The following is a 21,363-nucleotide window of genomic DNA, read 5'->3' on the forward strand; positions in this document are numbered from 1 at the left end:
GACAAACCCATGTTGGCTTTTAGTAATGACTTTGTTTGCCTCTAGGTGTTCGTTGATTCGTTGTTTGATTATCTTTTCCAGGATCTTCCCAGGTATTGAGGTCAGGCTGATAGGTCTGTAATTTCCTGGATCCATTTTTTTTCCTTTTTTGAGGATGGGAACTACATCAGCTCTTTTCCAGTCCTCTGGTAGTTCCCCTGTGTTCCAGGATCTTTGAAAAATATAGTTCAGTGGCTCCGATATCACATCTGCCAGTTCCTTGAGAACTCTGGGGTGTAATCCATCTGGTCCTGGCGATTTGAACTCATCTAGGCTGGACAGGTGCTCCCTAACCATTTTCTTGCCTAGTGTTTCTGTTTTGTTTTTTATGGCACTATTTTTGATGGTTGGTCTGTTTTTTCCCTTTGTGTAAAGATAGATGCAAAAAATGAGTTAAATAGTTCTGCTTTCTCCCTGTTGCTTGTCACCTTCTTGCCACTTCCACCCACTAATGGACCAATCATTTCCTTCACTTTTTTCTTGTTTTTTACATGTTGAAAGAAGCTTTTTTTGTTATTTTTGACTTTGGTCGCAAGCCTTAGTTCATTTTGAGCCTTGGCTTTCTTCACTTCATCTTTGCAGGCTCGGGCTATTTGCTGATATTCTGACTTAGTTATGTTCCCTCTTTCCACTTTCTATACTTGTCCTTTTTATCTTTCAATTTGTCAGAGAGTTCTTTATGCAGCCATGCTGGTTTCTTTTGAGAGCTGTTGTTTTTCCTCTTTGTTGGTATTGTGCTAGACTGTGCTTTTATTATCTCATTTTTCAAAATTTCCCAAGCTTCTTGAGTTGTTTTCCCCTTGAGGATTCTCATCCATGGAATCCTTCCCAAGCCCTCTCTAAGTTTATTGAAATTAGCTCTCTTGAAGTCCAAGACTCTAGTTTGACTGTGTTCTATTGCTTGTGCTTCTATAATGTTGAATTCTAATATTGCATGATCACTTCCTCCCAGGGTTCCTATGGCTTCAACACCGTCTATCATTTCATCTCTGTTAGTGAGAATTAGATCCAAAATGGCTAATCCCCTAGTTCCCTTCTCTACTTTTTGGGAGACAAAGTTGTCTGCTAGGTTTGCCAGGAACCTGTTTGATCTTCCACTTGGTGCGGAGTTTGTCTCCCAGTTGATGTCAGGGTAGTTAAAGTCCCCCATTACTATTGTGATGTGCTTCCTACATACCTTAGTTAGCTGACTAGCAAAAAGTTCATCTATTTCCTCTGTTTGGTTGGGTGGTCTGTAGTATACACCTATGGCAATGTCATTTCCCCCCCCCTTTTATATTGACCCAAATGCATTCAAGACAGTTTTTATCATTGTTGTGCTCTATTTCTGTGGAGATGTAGTTATTTCTTATATAGAGAGCAACTCCACCTCCTCTTTTATTTGGTCTGTTTCTTTTAAATAATTTAAATCCCTCTAGCTGTGTGTTCCATGTGTGGGTTTCATCCCACCATGTTTCCGTAATGGCAACAAACTAGAGCAGTTTGAAATTTACCTGCTATTGTAATATATAAGTAATTTCAACAGTTATTTTTACCAGTATTTAGAACTTTTTACAGACCGTTTACTAAAAGAAGAATAAAAGTTTAAATGATTTCTGAATTTAATGATTGAAATAGATGAGAGTTAAGTAAAAGAGTTGAAAGGATTTGGGGAAGAGTTAAGAGGGAGGGGAGATAACAGGTTTGTTAATAACTGTTGAAGAAAAGGTTAGAAGTGATTATATTTCATAAATTTATGAATTTTTCTATTTCTTTCATCTCTTGTAATTTCTTTCTTTTCTTTTTCTTTAGATTTGTCATTTACTTTATGTAAAATCCTCAATATACATTAAAAAAGAAATAATATATTTGACTAAAATTAACTGAAGGGTTGTTTTTAGAAATCTGAATGCGTTTTTGATCTGATGTTTTTAATGTAATAATGCAAAACAAGTTAAGCACTAGAAAATGAATTCTTATTAATACTTTCCAATGCAAAAAGACCAACAAGTATTTCTAATAAATACATCTTTAACATTATGTTTAAATCAATAGTATTTTTAGCTAAGAAAGGCATAACTGACTAGTTAATAGTTTTGAGATAACAGGCTAATATTTCATCAAGAAAAGCTAATAATTAGAAGTGTTCCTGATACACCTATCTTTTTGAATGAGCTATTTATCAGAATTTGAGAAAAGGAAAAAATAAACGAAGAAAGACTACCAGGATTCACAAGGAGCAAATGTCAATATGGGAGTTAACTGAAATAAGAACACAATAGCATTTATTTTGGTGATCCTTTTGGATTATAATTTTAGAGAGATAATTGAATAATTGTGAATATGACAAAACAATCTGATTCTCAAATGCTATCATATTCATTACTCACAGCCCAGATTAAATTCAAACATTCAAACTTCTATAATTCCTTGCATTGGCTATGCTGGGTGCCATTGATGGAAGCTGAAGTCCCAAATAAGAACAGTTTGACAGTGGAACTAATTATGCAAAATGGTAGGCTCCCAATGAATGTATCTTTGCAATTGGCTAGACAGATCTCCTTCAGGGAAGCCTTAACTTAGTTTCCTGCATGAAACTGGAGGCTAGTCAATAGCCTTTCCAGCTACCGGTATATGATTGTAGGATTGCATCAGCTTATCCATCCTTGCTATAACCAGCAGTGTTGGCCTTGGAATATTTCCCCTCTTGGCAATCTTGTGCTTATGTAGCTTAATGGAGTGCACTCCTAGTTAAAAGTGCATAGGCTTGCTACTATAAAATAAAATCACCACCAAACCAGGTCTGTACTTTGCACTAAGGCATACATTTAATGTATGAACCCAGACATTGTGGATCATAAATTATTCTAGAGAATAGAAGCGTAAAATGTGTAGCCAAAACATACACATTGAGGCCCCTTGTTTTTTTTTTATTAATTTGAGAAAGCCATCATCCAAGCTTAAAAAAACACAAAGATTATCGATATCTGATTATCAGCGCTCGTTTCCTACCAACTCAAAGATAATTTCCCTGTGCAATCATTCTCTGATCTCAGTGCTGCGAGGTGAATATAAAATTAGTCTTGCATAAATGAAATGGAAATGGGGAACTGAGAAATATGCATTTAGCCCCATTCCTGTCAAGTGCTGAACAGAATTTCTTTTCACCACTATAACTTTTTATTAGCACAATGTGTCTCGTTCTCTTTAGAGTTTTTAAGAGCAGACTATCTAGAAGTCCAGCTGACCAAAGATATAGCAAGATTTCTGAATGCACTGTGCATAGTAGCACTGCTTTCATGTTGAACGGGAAAGCATAATAATTAAGCCGCTATACACAAAATTGCCACTTGCTGTACAGAAAGTGAGATTGCTACTCTGGTTGGGGACTAAGAACGCAATTAAGTCAGGACATGGATGAATAGTTTGTACTGCTGAAATTCAACAATACTCATTAATGTCCTCTCTTTAATGACCATGGAGGGGTTGCTAGCCAGTATACCAATCCTACCCAGCTATTTGCCCCTTTTCTGATTTTATTACAGCAAGTTCCCTACCCACCATTTTTTAAGTGGTTAGAGCATTAGAGTCGACTATTTACAAAAATATACAGCATATACAGCAGGGTTACTGGGGTTTATAATTTCTCTCCCACCACCAGTAAATGTCTTTTTTATAAGTGTTTGCGATGCCACTAGAAACTATTTGTTCTTCATTAAGCCTATTACTAACACAACACTGGCCAATTCTACTTCACGGTCACTACTGAGTTAATAACACAACTATATTCTATGTAATGTCATAAGGGCTCTAGGAAATTGTGTGTGGGTTGAGAACAAGAAGGCGACTGGCCGGCCAATTTAAATGATTCAGTCTAGGCTCCTGAATCCATTTTAAAAAAGCCTGTGGCATGGAGTATTGAACTATTGTTGCTCAAAAAGCAGCTCCCAGGAAGAATTCTAAGCAGCAATGAAATGAAAATGACACGGAGGAGGAAAGCACTGATTGCATGCTTTGGTGTGCAAAATGCAAAAGAATGGGTTATTGTATGAAGCTATTGGCTCTTTCGGGATGCCTTTAAATAATATAATAGAACTACAGGTTTCCAAGCTGAATTCTTTTCCCTTATTGACCCTTGGATTGTCTCCCTAGGTGAAAGGGTGGGGATCAAAAAAATCATGGCATTTAATAGAAAGCGACATATATAAAGAATACATATGTAGTTAGTCCTTGAGTTTTGATCATAATTGAGCTTGGCAATTATGATTGTAAGTCATGATGGTCATAAAATGGGACATCATGTGGCTGGATCTAATTTTATGATTTTTTTTTTGTGGTGTTCATTAAACAACTCTAGTTGTTAAGTGGAGTATGTGCATGTGTGTGTTTATGTGTGCACGCAATATTGGAACTTCAAAACTGGATCATAAGTAGCTTTTCAAGGGTCCACCTTAACTTCAAACAGTCGTTAAGCATATATTCCTCATTTGCTTTGATTGCCCTTTCAAAATGTAAAAATAAACCAAACTGCCTTGCTATGTGATTTTTCTCCTTCTGTGCTTTTTCTTTTGACCAGCTTCTTTAAAATGAGTAAGGTCAGTTAGAGCAGATTCCTCTCTCCTAATCTATTAGCAAAAATGATTTCCATTAACTGGAGCTTAGAGTTGGATTTTCCCTTTTGAGGACAATAAAAAGATTAGGTAGATCTTACAGGGCACAGGGGAACTACCAGAGGACTGAAAATGAGCTGATGTAGTTCCCATCTTCAAAAAAGGGAAAAAAAAATGGACCCAGGAAATTACAGACCTATCAGCCTGACCTCGATACCTGAGAAGATTCTGGAAAAGATAATCAAACAACAAATCAGCGAACACCTAGAGGCAAACAAAGTCATTACTAAAAGCCAACAGGGGTTTGTCAAAAACAGATCATGCCAGACAAATCTTATTGCATTCTTTGACCAAGTGACAAAGTTAGTGGATCAGAGGAATGCTGTGGATATAATTTACTTGGACTTCAGTAAGGCATTTGATAAAGTAGATCACAACCTACTACTCGATAAGATAGAAAAATGTGGGTTAGACAGCATCACCACCAGATGGACCCGTAGCTGGCTGACCGGCCGTACTCAGCGAGTGGTCCTCAATGGAACCGCATCTACATGGAGGGAAGTGTGTAGTGGGGTGCCCCAGGGCTCGGTTCTGGGCCCAGTGCTCTTCAACATCTTCATCAACCATTTGGACGAGGGGATAGATGGGTAACTCATCAAATTTGCAGACGACACCAAGCTGGTAGGAATAGCCACACTCCAGAAGACAGGTTTAAGATACAGAAGAATCTGGACAGACTTGAACACTGGGCACTATCTAACAAAATGAAATTCAATGGTGAAAAAGTAAGGTTCTACATTTAGGCAAGAAAAACCAAATGCACAAGGTGGCACCTTGCTCAATAGTAGTAACTGTGAGAGGGACCTCGGAGTCCTAGTGGACAATCACTTAAATATGAGCCAGCAGTGTGCTGCAGCTGCCAAAAAGGCCAACATAGTGCTAGGCTGCATTAACAAGATCATGTGAAGTGTTAATACCACTTTACAATGTCTTGGTAAGGCCACACTTGGAATACTGCATCCAGTTTTGGTCACCACGATGTAAAAAAGATGTTGAGACTCTAAAAAGAGTACAGAGAAGAGCAACAAAAATGATCAGGGGACTGAAGGCTAAAGCATATAAGGAATGGGTATGTCTAGTTTAATGAAGAGAAGGACGAGGGGGGGACATGATAGTAGTGTTCCAATATCTCAGGGGCTGCCACAAAGAAGAGGGAATCAAGCTATTTTCCAAGGTGCCTGAAGGCAGGACAAGAAGCAATGGGTGGAAACTAATCAAGAAGAGAAGCAACCTAGAACTAAGGAGAAACTTCCTGATAGTGAGAACAATTAACCAGTGGAACAACCTGCCTCCAGAAGCGGTGAATGCTCCAACACTGGAAGTTTTTAAGAAGAGACTGGACAGCCATTTGCCCGAAATGGTATAGGGTTTCCTTCCTGAGCAGGGGGTTGAACTAGATGACCTCCAAGGTCCCTTCCAACATTATTATTATTATTATTATTATTATTATTATTATTATTACTACTACTACTATTACTATTACTATTACTATTATTATATATGCAGGTATGTTAGACTAGACTTCTCATTCTGTTTTCTGAGAATAATGGTAATAGTAATAATGCAATGGCCGCTGTAGGGCAATGATCATCATAGATTACATGTTTGGCATTCTCTAGCCAGTCTCCAGATGCCATGGACAGTGCAGGTAAGAGAAAATGCTTTTCATATTTTAAAAAAAATCTTTTTGCATATTTCATATTTGAAGGCATTTGTCACATTTATTTTTTTGAAAATGTTGCTATTCAGTTAATACAAAACATTTGTGGAGATGGAAATCCTTCCAGGTCTGAAAAGTGCTGCCTAACAATGTTGTTTGTCAGATGATAACAGATATTTAAAGAAATTGTTATGACTAAGAAGAGCTAACATCTTTTAAATGGGGGGGAGGGCAGAAACAGCACAAAGTTTCAAAAATTATTTCAGAAATGGCAATTGGCATATGTTGGATGTGCACTTGATTCAGGATTCTAAATTGAAATATTAGAATTAAAGTTAGCACATAAAGTCAAATTGCTTGAAACCAAACTGTGGCTGACTTAACTTGGTTATAGCTCTGCAAAAGAATCTATACAGTATATTTCTGGGCAACCTGTTTCATCAGTTGCTTCTAAAACAAAGACCCCCCAAAAGGCAATATGAGTCTTAATAAAAGCATATATTTAACTTTGGCTCTAAAAATAAGGCCACATTTTAGAAGCAGCCTTTTTCAAACCTGTCCTCATGTGCAGAAGTATTGGGGGGGGGGGTTGGAGGGGAAAAAAGCCCAAGGTGGAGTATATTGTGTGGCCCCTGCCTGTTTTTTATTTCATCCAAAGGACTTTGCCAATCTAGAGCCATTTACAAAGGCTACAGTAGTCTCTTTTTCCACTAGAGTTCTCCCTAGCCAGAAGGCCTTTACTTGCTCTCATAATACTTTGGGGAAATTTTCTCATTTCCTTGCCACAACTAAATGGCCCATAAACAAAGTAATTTGCCAAACACTTTCTGCACCTGTATTCTTTTTATAGAATCAAAGCTTCTGCCAACCTGAAAACTGGATAGAAGGCTAATCCTTTCCTCTCTAAGAAAAAGAGGCATGGAAGATCAAAGCTTACTTTGTGACATCCAAATACTTTTGGGAGTGAAGAGCCACAGCTTAGTAATGCTCTGAATGCAATGCAAAAGTTTCCAGGTCAAATCTGATATTTTTGGTGCATAGACCAGAAAAGCATAAGAAAAACATTGGGTCAGATTAAACACCTGTCTTATCAGTGCAGTCTATTCAGGAAATTCAGACTTCTATTCAAAATCTCTATAAACTTTTGTAATATTTAGAGATAGCTGACTTCTAATATTTAACTTTTCTAGTTAGTCTTTTGTGTTCTACTTAGGTGGGGGTTTTTTGTGTGTGAGAGGGAGCTTGAGAACTATTAATGAAGAAGGATATTATTTGGACGAATGAGGCCACTGGCTTGCAAAGCTTCAGTTTTGCCTAGTAATGTGGCTATTTGTCAAATAAAAAGGGATGTAATAATACAATCCACAGGAGCATTTCTATGATTTCTGGCACTCAAGAATTGCAGCACCCAGAATAGAAACAGCAGTAGCAATTTTGCTATTTCTTCACAAGCGGTGAGAGGTGTCTTGATTAATTTACAGTTGCCTACACGTATGTCACACTTATTGAAAGAAGGAAATTGATGTACTAAGGTGGTATTTTGGACAGAACACGTAGAACAAGGTGATAGTTTCTTTCAGGTACATTGTTTCAGCCTAGGCATTGCTATCATAGGTCAATCTTTAGAAATCTGAACTATTGAACTTTTTTTTTAGTACAGTCCATTACAGGTAAACAATTAAATTCTTGAGCCTACAACTATGGATGAAGATAATAATGACAGTGACTTTCAGGGAAAAATGTGAATACAGGCAGCACCCTAAATCACATCAAATTATTTTTCTCTAAATTTTAGAATTATTATTGTTATTATTAATAGTTTATTATAGTGAAATTTTTATTATATCGTATTGTTTATGAATTAGGATTTTAATTTGTTTATATGATTAAGTTTATTTGCAAATTGTTTATTCTGTATTAAAGGGGAGTTAAAGTGCATTATATTTGTTTATCTATATAGTTGGTTAATGTTAGTTAGATTATGATTATTATATTTGTTACCCTGTATTCAGCTCTGGGAAGTGGGGGAGCAGGAGGGGAGGGTGGGTAGGGTGGGTGGGTTTTGGGGTATATTTTGTAATTTTTGTAAAACTTTTTAATAAAAAAAATATATTTTTCTCAATCTTACATATTCTGATTGGCAGCAGTTATAAGCAGAGATCTGTTCTTATTGAAACGGTTGAACGTGCAGAAGGTTGTATCGTTTGTACCTGGGTTCTTCCTAATTTGGAAGAGGAGCTTGTGTTAACTTTCTGGAATAGGAGCCTATGTCAAAAAAAAAAAATACTTGTATCATCAATAAATGAGAAATGTTCTATCAGCTATTATTCTTTTATTTTGTAGTGAGCATAGTGTGGGCTAAGGACAATCAATGGAGTTTAATAGCTCTATCGATCTCCAGAACTGGAGTGATTAGTAGTAAAACATTTTTCTGGACCTCATTCTCAGTGAGTTGGAGTTGACAAGATTCAGAGGTAGAAGAAGTGCAGAAGAAACTGGGGGAGTGCAGTGTTCCTGGATTATATATCTTGTCCAGGATGAAGGATTCTATCCCAGTTCCTGACTGAATATCTTTGCTTTTCTTATATTAATTGGAAAGGTGGATTATGAAAGCCAGAAATGAGTAAGTCATATAGAACAGGGCTTTTCAACCAGTGGTATGGGTACCACCTGTGGTACATGGGCACCTGGCAGGTGGTACGCGACCATCCTAGAAAAGTGGTAGCAGGGGAGGGGAATGAGCTGAACCAGTGGCAGCACCGCACAAGCCTGAGCGAGAGATGGCTGGAGCTGCAGGGCTGTCAGGGTTCAGTGAAACCACCAGATCAGCACCAGGCTCCAGCTGGAGCTTGATGCTGATCCTGGTGCTTCTGCTGAGCCCAGAAGAAGCGCCAATCAGTTGGAATGTTGTAGCATCTCCAGGGTCTTGTGCTTTACATTCAGATGCTTGGCAACTGATTCATATTTATGATGGTCACAATGTCCCAGGGTCATGTGGATTAACCAAAACCTGCTGCAACCACCCAGCAGACCAGGAAAATAAAAACCAAACACCACCCCACCCCACCCCCGCTGCCAATCCTCACAGAAATGCTCACAACAATGAAAACCTCGGACAGGAGGAAGAGCGCCGCCGGGTGGGCAGGCAGGTGTCTGGCTCGGCTGTGGCTTGGGGGGCACTTTTTTCAGTGCCATTGTAACTTCGAACAGTCACTAAGGGAACTGTTGTAAGTTGAGGACTACCTATAACTTTATCACTTTTTCCTTTTTTTTTTAATCATCAAGTTTTTGACACCTTGCTAGGCGACTGGTGGTACTCGGATGTTTCCATAGCCTAAAAGTGGTACAATGGGTGAAAAGGTTGGAAAGCCCTGATATAGAAAAATGAAAACCTGTCACTCCCAAACCTACAAGTATGAAGGAGCAAGTCCCAGGAAACTCCACAAATCCAAACTTTGCTTATTCGTTGTTATCTTGATGGAATCTGAGCTGGCAACAACTGATAAAGATCCCTTTTTTATGTGACAAAGATCCCTTATGTGACAAAATGAGAAGGCAATCCTGGGATAACCTGAGAGAACTTCTCATAGTGTAATCATGTAATCATGTCTTAATCTGCATTTTAATCATACACTATCATTTTGAAAGACTGAAACCTAAAATATTGTACGCTACCAAGTCTAACATTTCTGCTTTGCTATGCCATTCTAAGCGGATTGATAATGACTACACAGTAATTCAATCTATGTTTTTTGTTCTTTGAATCTTTTTTTGATTCTCCATTTGGTTCAAAGTAGCATTTTTGCTTTGGACCAAAAAATGTATTCCAGGAATATATGAACAATAGACAAAATTGCATCTTTTTTCCCCAGCAAAACCCAAGGGGTGGGGTTTTCATTATGCATTCTCTTTAATCTTCTGCTAAATTTGATCAGATTAATTCAACACATCTCAACACATTTGGCAAGCTAATTTTTAGGTGGCAGAAAGGCCTCAAGATCTGGCTCACAGATACAGGTTTCCTAACCAGATGTTTGTTTTTAAAATCTCCATTATCCTTTTAAAATCTTCATTATCCTTCAGCATTGGTTTTTGCATCTAAAACAGACATGAACAAAGTCATTGTAATTATTGTACAGGTAATTGATACTAAGAAGGGGCAGAAACTCAACAAAGAAGGTAAATTCATTATACTATAAAAGTTTCATATAAATTAATATTTCATACAGTAGGTCCCAATTAGCTCTTAAAATATTTGCTGTTGTAAATTAGCAGTGTTCATTGCTGCTTTGTAAGTATATTTAACTAAAGAGCTAGTAGGCTTTTTTAATAAAAGAGGTCTCTGCAAAGTAAACCCGGGGGGGGGGGACCCTTCATTCTTGACAAAATAAATGTCAGACACTCTTGTCTTTCACTGCACTGGCAGATACTTTACTCTGTCTTGAAAATGGTCTCTAGCACAGATAAAAGCAGACCAGCTCATAACAGCAGCAGGTCATTAGTTGTTCTAAATCCATTTCTGTTTTATTGTGCAGATCATAGAAATAAATAACCCTTTCTTTTGATTGTCAATGAATTGTTTAGTTTTTATGGCCCTCCTGATTTTCTAATCTAACTCCTTTATTCACCCAGTTTTGTTACATTTTTAGAAGTGCTGTTATGTCTGTGATGGACTGTATGCGATGTCTAGCTTCATTATTAAGAACCCTGAATGAAAAACCAAGGACACAGCTATTGCTGTTGTTGCCATAGGGAATCAGGATTGCTAAATATTCCATAGAACCGTTATTGCCTACAGAACTGTATTTTTGTTATGTATCAATATACTGTAGCAGCCAAAGACAACTATGTGGAAATGGAGTTGGGAACATCCCGTTGTCTTCCTTTATGTAACAACAGCAGGAGTATCATCCAGTCAGTTGGTCATATTTTTGTAAACCAATTATTACACTCTTTCTCTGAGGAAAAAACAGAGGCTTAGGTTGAATGGAAAAGTCAGGATCACCAGTATCCAACCTATACATTCAAGCTGCCAGCACATGCTCTGGCTTTCTTCTCTATAGCTGTAGTGGCTTGACTGAATCTACAGAGTAAAAAGTTGAGAGGTTTTCTACTTCCTGTCCCAGAAACCTTCTCATTCTATGCACCATCTAGCCGTACTTCCTACTTTAATCCAATGGCTTGGTGTTATTCCTGTTGCCACCACCCCTCTTCCAGGGGGAGGCATTTATTCAGTATAAACCCCCATACCCCCAGCCAGTGTGGGATAATGCTCCTACAGTCTGCATGACTTATTGCCAAGGAAAAGGGAAGTACTGAGTGCATGGTTCAGGAAATCGGCTAGCCCTTTCTTCTGCTCGTCTATGGAGGAATAGACCAATCTTACAAGAGGGAAGGAGAATCAATATATATATATTTAAAGAAATCTGCAGCCAGCAGAATCACATCCCTTGGATAACTCTCTAAGCAACTTTTCCAAGCAAATGTTTATACAAGCTGCAACCATTCTGTGAAATGGCTGGATCCTTGATATAGCTAGGTTTAATTACAAGCAAAGTCTAGAGCAGTGGTGTCAAATTGCCAGCCTCCCGGCCGGTTGCATCATACAGAGGCCGTTCCCATCTCAACTCTAGCAATGCGAAAAAAGTGGTGATACGTTGTGACATGTCATGTGATGCGAGGAGTTTGACACCTGTGGTCTAAAGGAACATGCAGAACCAAGTGAAAAGTGTTAGAAGGGAATATTTACTGTTGAGAAAGACAACCCCTGAACCTATATTCAGATGCTTTGCTGAGTCCTGAATTTTGAGTAAAATAAAAAGGCCATTGAAAAGACCGATTAAACTAATCAGATAATGATATAACTATATAACTATGTTGCCACAAAACCCGGAGGGAAAAACACTGCAAAGCGCTGATTTGATGTGTGACTTCTAATAGAGGAATGTATAATGAATTATTTCTGGTAAAGGAGAATACTATTACAGAAAAATATTCATTATCAACTGCCCTAGGAAGACTATAGCGCAGTGGTGGCGAACTTATGCCACGGGTGCCAGAGGTGGCACTCAGAACCCTCTCTGTGGCTATGCACATCATTGCCCCTGTCCTAGGCATTCAGCTGGGTTTTATAAAACCTTTTTGCTTTAGGCCCCCGCTGCCGTGTCCCCCCCCAAAAAGCTTCAGTCAATTTCAACTTCTTGCGGGGAAAAAAAGATCTTGGAATTGATTGATTGAACTTTTTAATCCCACCCAGTCTGCTGTTACCACTGCAGCCACGCCCACCCATCCAATAGGCTACACCCATCCAGCACCCGACAATGCATAAGTGAGTTTTGGGTTGCAGTTTGGGCACTCAGTCTCTAAAAGGTTCGCCATCACTGCTATAGCGGAAATTTGTAAACTGTGGTCTAATATTTACCCGAACTCAGCAACAGTAGAATCAAACAGCTCTGTGCAAAAATAAGTGGTGGTTTATTTAAAGATATTTTACTGAATACCACAGTATTCAACACATCCAAACATAAACCATGGTTATAAACCATCTTTCTGAACAGGAGATTTGATATATTTTAACTTAAAGTTTAAATTAGAACTTCACAAAAGCTTGGAGATATACTGGGAACTGCAAAGCAACCCTTGGTGCTATATCCAGTTCTGTGTCACACAATTTTCCTAGACCATACGCCCTATGCTGAATATAAAGGGTGGTGAAATATTTCAAGTACCATAAATGCCGGCGTACAAGGCGACCCGGCATATAAGACGACCCCCGTCTTTATAGCAGGGCCGCATTCCTAGAACGTCGTCTTATACGCTGGAAACTACCAGTATTTCCGGAGTATAAGACGACTAGGCATATAAGACGACCCCCGTCTTTGGCGCCGATTTCAGCGCTCGCGGAAGTCGCCTTATATGCCGGCATTTACGGTATCTTTCTGTATGAACTTTTGCAAGTAAGTCAGTCAAATAAGTAGCCTTCAGCTGAGGAATAACTGCTACATGTAAACCCACACTAAGCTCTACTACGGAGGGAAAAAAGAACAAAATATAATTGATATTCTTCAAAGTGACATTTCAATAAGCGTTGTTCTCAAATAAATCACTGCATAATAATTTTCAAGAACGGCCTGCCTGTGTTTCTTTATTACATCGCTTGCTGAAAAATTATATTTCAAAATGTGTTATGAATTTCAATGAATGAAAAATGCAGCCCAGATTTATAAAGGAAGGTCTAGCCTTTATATCAAGGTCTAGCCTTGATATAAAAACGGAGAAAGCTAATGTCTTCTTAGTGCTATCTAGTCTTGTTAGCTTCCAGGTGATACATTGCCAGGGCCTATAGGACTATCAACTTCCTTTTATCAGGATGCTAAACACGCTTGGCCTCAGAGAGCATTACTGTGATTATTCTCTTTTGCAGTACTGCATAAACTTTGTGTTGTCATTAGCCATTATCACCTTTTTCTAATAGCATGTGGTTCCTGTTATGATAGATGGCTGTTAAAGAAAATAAAGCAGGTTGGAAAATGTCTTTAGGTTCCAGATCCTGTTACTGGTACCTCTAAAGTCGAGCCATCTGCTCGGAGTTAAAAGAAACCAGGCTTCTCAGTACTTCATGACCTTATCTGCAGTGCAGTTTCATTTCAGTTCAGGGAAAAAAGCTTGCCAAGATAACACAAGCATTAAAGGCTGTAAAAATATGAAAAACAGTTAAAATATAAAAAAATGAGGAGAAATTCCTTAGAAAAATTTTGCTCTGCATTTTCTAAGAACTGTAGTGAATTCTTCTCCTCCTCTTCCTCCTCCTCCTCCTTCTCCTCCTCCTTTCCCATTCCTTTTTCCTTTCCTTTTTCTTTTCTCTTTCCTCTTTTCTTCTTTCTTCCTCCTCCTCCTCCCCCCTTCTTCTACATTTAATGCTCAATCTTACACAGGTAATATCTACATAGTCATGATACATTGTTCTGTTTCTTCACATCTGAGAATGTGTACCAGTTTGCTGAAGTTGGGGCAAAAATAATTTCGCACAATTCCTAATCATAGGCTTGCTCTCAGAACTTACAGGATGTGCAGTCCCAAATATCTGGACCAATTGGCCTGGCCCAAGTTAGTGCTTTCACATACAATAGTCTGTGAATTAACATGTTTTTTATAAGTTGTCTGAAAATATTATTGAAACTCTATTTACAGTATATATATTCTATCCCATTCTTCTTCCAGGGAATTCAAGGCTGCTGCTTCCCCCCTCCCCATGTAATCACATCCCTGCAGGACAAGGTTAGGATGAGAAAGGCTCACCTTCTGACATTTAATGGGCCACCTGAGAGATAGGGATTTACTTGGTCATTTCTCTCCAACACATCCAGCAGTTAAAAAATAAGTCAAGATGAAGAAATGAGGAATCAGTCTACACAGCTTTCAAATGTGGGAGGTTCCATGTGTCATTGCAGAGGGCACAGGCTGATTTGCCTGATTTTGCCTTTTCCTATCTTTCTTGCGGAAATGCCGATACTTAGCAGTGGTCACACATCTGACTGCTGATCTGCTTCAAATAGCAGCCATGCATGGCATTTTGGCTCTATAATACTTTAAATAAGATGCAAGTAGCAAAACAAGCAAACTAATATACCATGTTTCCCTGAAAGTAAGACCCTATCTTATTTTCTTTTGGACTCTGAAGTAAGCACTAGGTTTTACTTTTGGGGAGGGCTTACTTTTTGCAGGTACCGGCACCAGTAGGCCGTGAGCACGGGGGCGGCTGTGCATGGGGGGGAGAAGCAATGCAGCAACAAGAGTGGTGGCGGATGAGTTACTTCCCTCCGCCTGCCAGACACCTGCCGAAGCCACACAGGGTAAGGTTGCCGTAGGGGGGTTGGAGTTTCTTCCCTCCACCTGCCGAAGCCGCGCAGGGTAAGGTTGCCGTGCCTGCCCGTCCAGATGCCCTCACGTCCCCCAAGCGTTTTTTTTCTAACCTGCCTTTCAGCTGCATTGCATTTCTCTGTTCGCTACTCAGCCTTTGCTCTGTTTGTGGGACTACTGGTTAAAAAAAAAAGTTAAATCAGACTTTCTAACTTCTCGTGAGATCTCAAGAAGTTAGAAAGTCTGATGAACTTTTTTTTTTACTGATAGTCCCACAAACACGCGGCGAAGGCTGAGAAGTGAATGGAGAAATGCAATGCAGCTGAAAGGCAGGTTAGTAAAAAAAATGCTTGGGGGAGGCGAGGGTATCTGGACGGGGGTAGGTACGGCAACCTTACTCTGTGCGGGGGTGGGAGGGTGGGGTGCAATGCCCTTCCTGTGCCAGGCCAACCCCTGCAGCCCCTGGGCAGCTGTGCTGGGCAGCGACGGGCAGAGTGGTGAAGTGGGGGCCGTCAGGCCAATCAAAGCGGCAGGTGGAGCCCTGGAGGCTCAGGGAGGGAGGGTGGTGAAGTGGGCAGGACACATGCCCTTCCGTGCCATACTTGCAACCTCGGGGTGGCCATGGGGAGGGCGCCGAGGTGGGACTTGTTTCCCTGCATGCGATCAACTTGTTTCCCTGCATGCGGCGGTGGTGGATCACGAAGGAGAAACGGCACAGGGCTGCGAGTCAGGGAAGCAAAGAAAGGCAATTCCTGGGGGGAATTCATCACTCTCCCTTCCTGAACCTCCATCATTCCACCTGCCTCTTTGGTGGCTCTGACAGAGAAGAAAATGGGCAGGTGAGGAGGAAACCTGCCCCACTTGTTCTGTAGCTGCTTTCGACCAAGCCGCATTGCACTTGCCAATGGCATGGCCATGAGGCCTGGCAGATTCCCCATCTGATCCATGTGAGGCCATACACAGGCCTACCATACTTAAACTCTAACACCCACTGCCCCCCAACCCTAACGGGAGATGGGAAACCCTGGGGAAAAAACAGAAAAACCTGGATGCGAAAATCTTTTTTTGGGGGGTGGGGGTTTAAATTGTGTCCTTGTAGCTATCACTTTGACTTATTGAAACCCTGAAGATGCCCCAAGCAACTAAAAGTATTTTAGAGAAGAGTTTGCATCATGTTTGGAAAGAGGAATTTCAACTCCATGTTAGCTTTTATCACATGTCCTTTGAAGGATTGTTTCAAGTTCCTTTAAATGACATAATTTTCAACCTGAAATAATACTTGAAGTGTAGAAGATTTTTTTTTTAAATGTATTTGCTGAGGTAAGTGGTTTAGCTGCATAAGCACTTGGGGCGTAGGTTGCTATACTTCTCTCTCCAGCTGATAAGTCAAACACGTTTTCCAGAACAATAAACCAAGTTAGTTGAATGACTATATAGTGCAGAGTAGAACAACTGTGCTTCAAGAAATGGCACGGTTGGGTTCCCTTGTGACCAGAAGCATCATGCATCAAATTGCAAGAATAGGAAGGGAAGAAGAAAGAATTTGTAGTAATTTTTTTAGGTGTTGCTGTTTTAACCCCAACAAAAACTGTAACACCTTGCCACAATGAATTTATGGCAATGTAATTAATCCAAGCACAAGACTTTCAAATCACAGCTTCTTGATTAAAACTGTTGTCTTGGCATTGATAAAAATAATTGTGTGGAACATTGATTAATCATATGCTGAATGTACTTTTTTTCTCTTTTGGAGTAAAGTTTACTTCCCTATATTATTTTAAATATTGTTTAAGCTTTTTCTGAATTTAGATAGCACATAGAATGTGCAGAAATGACAGTAATATGTAAGAGAGGAGCAGGACACTTGCAGCTTTAAGTATTTTTTGAACCAGTCCATCGGTAAGATTGGGAATGCCCTGGACACGATATCTTCTAAAGCCGCCTCCACAGCAGTACTGCCTTTTCTGCTTTGAAAACCATAACTGCTCTCCTCATTTAAAAATAAAGGTAAAGATGTAGTACCAGCAATATCTGATTAGCAACAAATGGAAAATATGCAGCAATGGCAAAAGTAACAGTATGTATACAAAAAAAGAAGTTTAAGCAAATTCAAGCAAGAAAGGTTTCCAGATGTATTGCATATTATGTGGCAAAGCAAATACAAATATTTAGAACCAGGGGTTGGACTAGAAGACCTCCAAGGTCCCTTCCAACTCTTGTTATTCTGTTATTCTTTTGCTCCTAGTGAATAGTATCATTTATCAGTTCATAAAGAAAATTTTAGGACATTGCATGCAGTAATCATAGCATCGGTGCTGACATCCCACTTTTTAACTACAACTAAAGGAAGAAATTTTAGCTCACTTAAAATCAAGATCAATTTTACTACTAAACAGCATGCGTGGTTGCCTTGCCAACAAAATGCATTTGCTGTATAGACATTAGTACATTTTATATCAATCTATTCAACCAGAAAGATACTTTAAAAAGAATTACTTACTAATACATGCTAACTATATATTATGTTAGATCTTTCTTTTTTCCCCCTCTTGGACAGACCATCAACAAAGTGTATGGTAGTATTCAAGGGGATATAACAAACAGGTTCAACTGAAATGTATCTGTAGGATGCAAGATTGTGGATTACAGCCAACATTCCACTTAGATAAATCTTTTTGTTTGAAAGCACAATTAAATTATAAATGAATTCCTAACCATATCATTCAAAGATATTTATTGTTGATGTTTTAGTTTTATTAAAAATTAAAAATCTCCTCTCAACAAGTGTTTTTGAAAAATAATGACTCAAAATAAAGCATCTATTCAAACACATTAAAAACTCTATGTTTGAACTGATTTATAAGCATTCCTAGTCAGCAATTAGCTAACCTAACACAATGGATCAGATAGCAAGAATGAGAAAAATTCTACCACATATGCTTTGATTTCATTCAAAATAAAGTTAAAAATTCATTATATCTAGTCTTGGAAAAGATACATCTTAGGAAATTAACATTTCAATTCATGACTTGGAACCACAGCTTATAAAACGTCTTTTATTAAATGAAAAGAATCTGTTTTGTAGATCAAATATGAAATAGAATGTACAAAAAACTTTACATCTCTTCTTTCAAAGAAATAAAATACTATCTAGAATTAGCTTGTAGCCATTCCCTTCAAATACAGCAGAAAATAAAAGATTTTTTAAATGGCAGTACAGTAATACACAGCATAGCCCGTGTTTAAATTGCAATTATAGAGGTTAAAATTTAAATGGAATCTTAAAAGAATACAACTAATCCATAAAGTAACAACACATGAAAGTCAATTATTACATTTCTCTTAGAAGCAAGCGGTGGGTACATGAAGTGCAGAATTCATAAAGCTTGGATATAGCCTTCTCAGTTCCTATACAAATATAAAATGTTCCTTTTTTTAAAAAAAAAACTTTTTTATTCCATAACATTTCACAATGAAGGAAATCATCCCATCTATCCGTTTAGCTCAATCATGCAATATGTTCCTTAGTAATATGTTCCTTAGATCTTTTCTTTTGAAGCTTGGTTCCCAAAGCCATCATGACAATTAAAAAAAAAAAAACCTTTCAGTTCAAAATTTTGCACCGCTGTATAAGGAGGTTTTACAGAACTTATGTCTTTGGCATATCACACTGAATCCCTCTTTAATACTTTTCCTTTTTAAAAAAGTATACATTCTTTTAGTAAGCATCTTAAAAACATCTATTTCAGACCTCGCAAAATAATGCATTACACCTCCTATGCGATTTGCAAAATATACACCTTTTTTTTTGGAGGTGATGGGAAATACCTGCCCATTCAAATCTGGAGTGGTTGCAAAAAGCTCAAATAACAAGCTCACTCCTGCATAAATTCAATTACATAAAATCATTCAGTTCGGCTTCCAGTGCTGCTGCCATTTCATCTGCCTCTGAGCTGCTACCCTCCTCATCTTCATTGCTTGATCCTTTGCTTGATTCACTGGCAACATCATCGTCAGCTAGCTTTCGCTTGTGACCCCTGCAGTATGGACACAGACAATGATTATGATTAAAACCCAACTATACTCTATAAGAATTTTGATCAACTGAGCCAAGTCCAGTGCTATCAGACATTCCATGTTACTGCAGCAATAGGCCTTTGGATGTTGAATACAACATCTTCCCCTGAAATCTTAAACAAGTAGTAGGTAAAATGATAATATCCATTGTAGGTTTGTGCCTGCCTTGCTTAGGAAGATTAAAGTGCCTAGAAGAGAAAGTGGGAGCTCAGTTGCCTTCAGGAATGGCTCTCAATCTCTCCCTTTTGCAGAAGGGAACTCCCAACTTCAGAAATGCTTTAGGAACAACAGGGTAGGTTTGATGTAAGATGAACAGAAAAATGTTAAAAACTGTTCAATAAAAACCAATGCCTTTTAATTATGAAAGTGTGTGTACCTTGAAACCTGAATGGCACTTTTAAAATCCATTAGTGAAATAACAAAACCCCAGAATATTTATTTTATTTATCATATACAGGAACTGCTCATTTCCATCACAGAATGACTCTATGAGCAAGTATCTATGTTTGTTTCTGATTTGCTCAACATTTTGTTGATTGTACCCTGCAGTTTTTCAAACTGTTCTACAGAACATTTGGGTTTTCTGAGAACCTGGCAGAGTTCTGTGAGAAACTAAGAAACCCCCCCCCCCCAAAAGAAAGAAAAATAAAAGTTCAGCTGAATGCGCCAATTTTTTTTTATCACAAGAGCTTTGCTTCTTTATCAGGGTTCTGAGAATTAAAAACAGACAACCAAATAAACAAACCACTTCTGTGGCATGAAAATTCTTCCTATACATTATTTATGCTAATTTTAAAATCAGAATTTCTTTTTTTAACAAGTATAAAAGCTTTCTTCGCCTTAACATCAAACACTTGACATTGACTTCAATATTATACAGTACTGCTTCTGATGAATTGTCCCCAAAACATTATTTATATTTTAAGATAAGCTCAACAGTGTTGTTAGAATGTGTAAGAAAGTAAAAATGCACTAAGATTTCCTTGGATCTGTGCTTTGGAACACCCACCTCCCTCTCCTACTTCCCCATGATTCACCTGAAAATACTTTAATAAGACAAATATTAACTTGGGTAAGGACAGTAATTTTAGATGGCTCAGGTGTGCATACCAGACAAAAATCCTTATTAATCTTCTCCTCAAAGAGAACAATTAGAATTTGACATATTATCACAATGCATTTCACCTGTAATACTTCTGCTAAAAATTCAGACACAAGATCAGAAACAGGCACTATGATACTCTTAAGTTTACTGTACTAAGAGATTTTGCATTATGTTTTTTAACGAAAACACCTGGCTAAATTGTATTATCTATGTGAATATATGTAATCTGTATCAAAGCACATACATTATATTTCAATGTATTTGAGAATATGTATATGTAGATTAGTGGTTAAGATGCTTGGCTTGAAAGCACAGGTTCAAGTCCCTAGTCAACTACCGAGATGTATTTGAAGCCATGGCCCATCACAAAAATTTTATTGCTGTCAGGATATTCCCATGTATTTCACCTTGAACTCTAAATAAAGTGGCATATGAATGCAACAATAAAAAGTAAGATTGTGTATCCTAATTGCAATTACTGTGTAATATAGATTTAGATGTCTTTCATTTATATCTTTTAGATTTTATATATTTTTATCTTTTTAAGATTGTAAGCCACCTAGAGTTACTCTGGGGTAAGCTGCATGGCCAATAAATTTTACAAATAAATGTGAAAAGGCATTTTTGATTTTTTTTAACAGGAAGTTCTCATTTAGTGACTACAAATGAAACCAGCAGTTCTTTTTGGGTTACAATTACAATTCAGTTATATTGAATTACAATAAATTAGAGCATTGGTGACGAAGGGATTACAAAAGAGTATGCAGGAACACAATGAGAAATACACATCAAAAGGAATGTGGTGGTGCTTATTCTCCTGTAACCCTTCCTCTCCAATCTCTCCACTCTGCAAGATGGGAAAAACAATATGTTAGGCACAGAACAAAGAGTACTGATTGTAACGGTGATCACATGATTGTGGGACACTGCAAATATCATTAAATGTGGGTATCTTATTTTTTCAGCGCTGTCAT

General features: G+C 38.2%; 1 protein-coding gene across 1 annotated transcript in view; it reads right to left on the bottom strand.

Moving 5' to 3' along the window:
• Positions 1-18,249: 18,249 nt before the first annotated feature.
• Positions 18,250-21,363, bottom strand: part of CTDP1 (CTD phosphatase subunit 1) — a 35,367-nt gene continuing 32,253 nt past the window's right edge. The window contains exon 13 of the mRNA XM_039325406.1: positions 18,250-19,244. Coding sequence (XP_039181340.1) covers positions 19,103-19,244 — 142 coding nt within the window. The 3' untranslated portion in view covers positions 18,250-19,102. The remainder of the gene's footprint in view (positions 19,245-21,363) is intronic.

This window comes from Crotalus tigris, unplaced genomic scaffold (genome assembly GCF_016545835.1).
Source record: "Crotalus tigris isolate CLP2741 ecotype Arizona unplaced genomic scaffold, ASM1654583v1 scf7180000024337.5909745, whole genome shotgun sequence".
In the NCBI taxonomy this organism is placed as follows: Eukaryota; Metazoa; Chordata; class Lepidosauria; order Squamata; family Viperidae; genus Crotalus; species Crotalus tigris.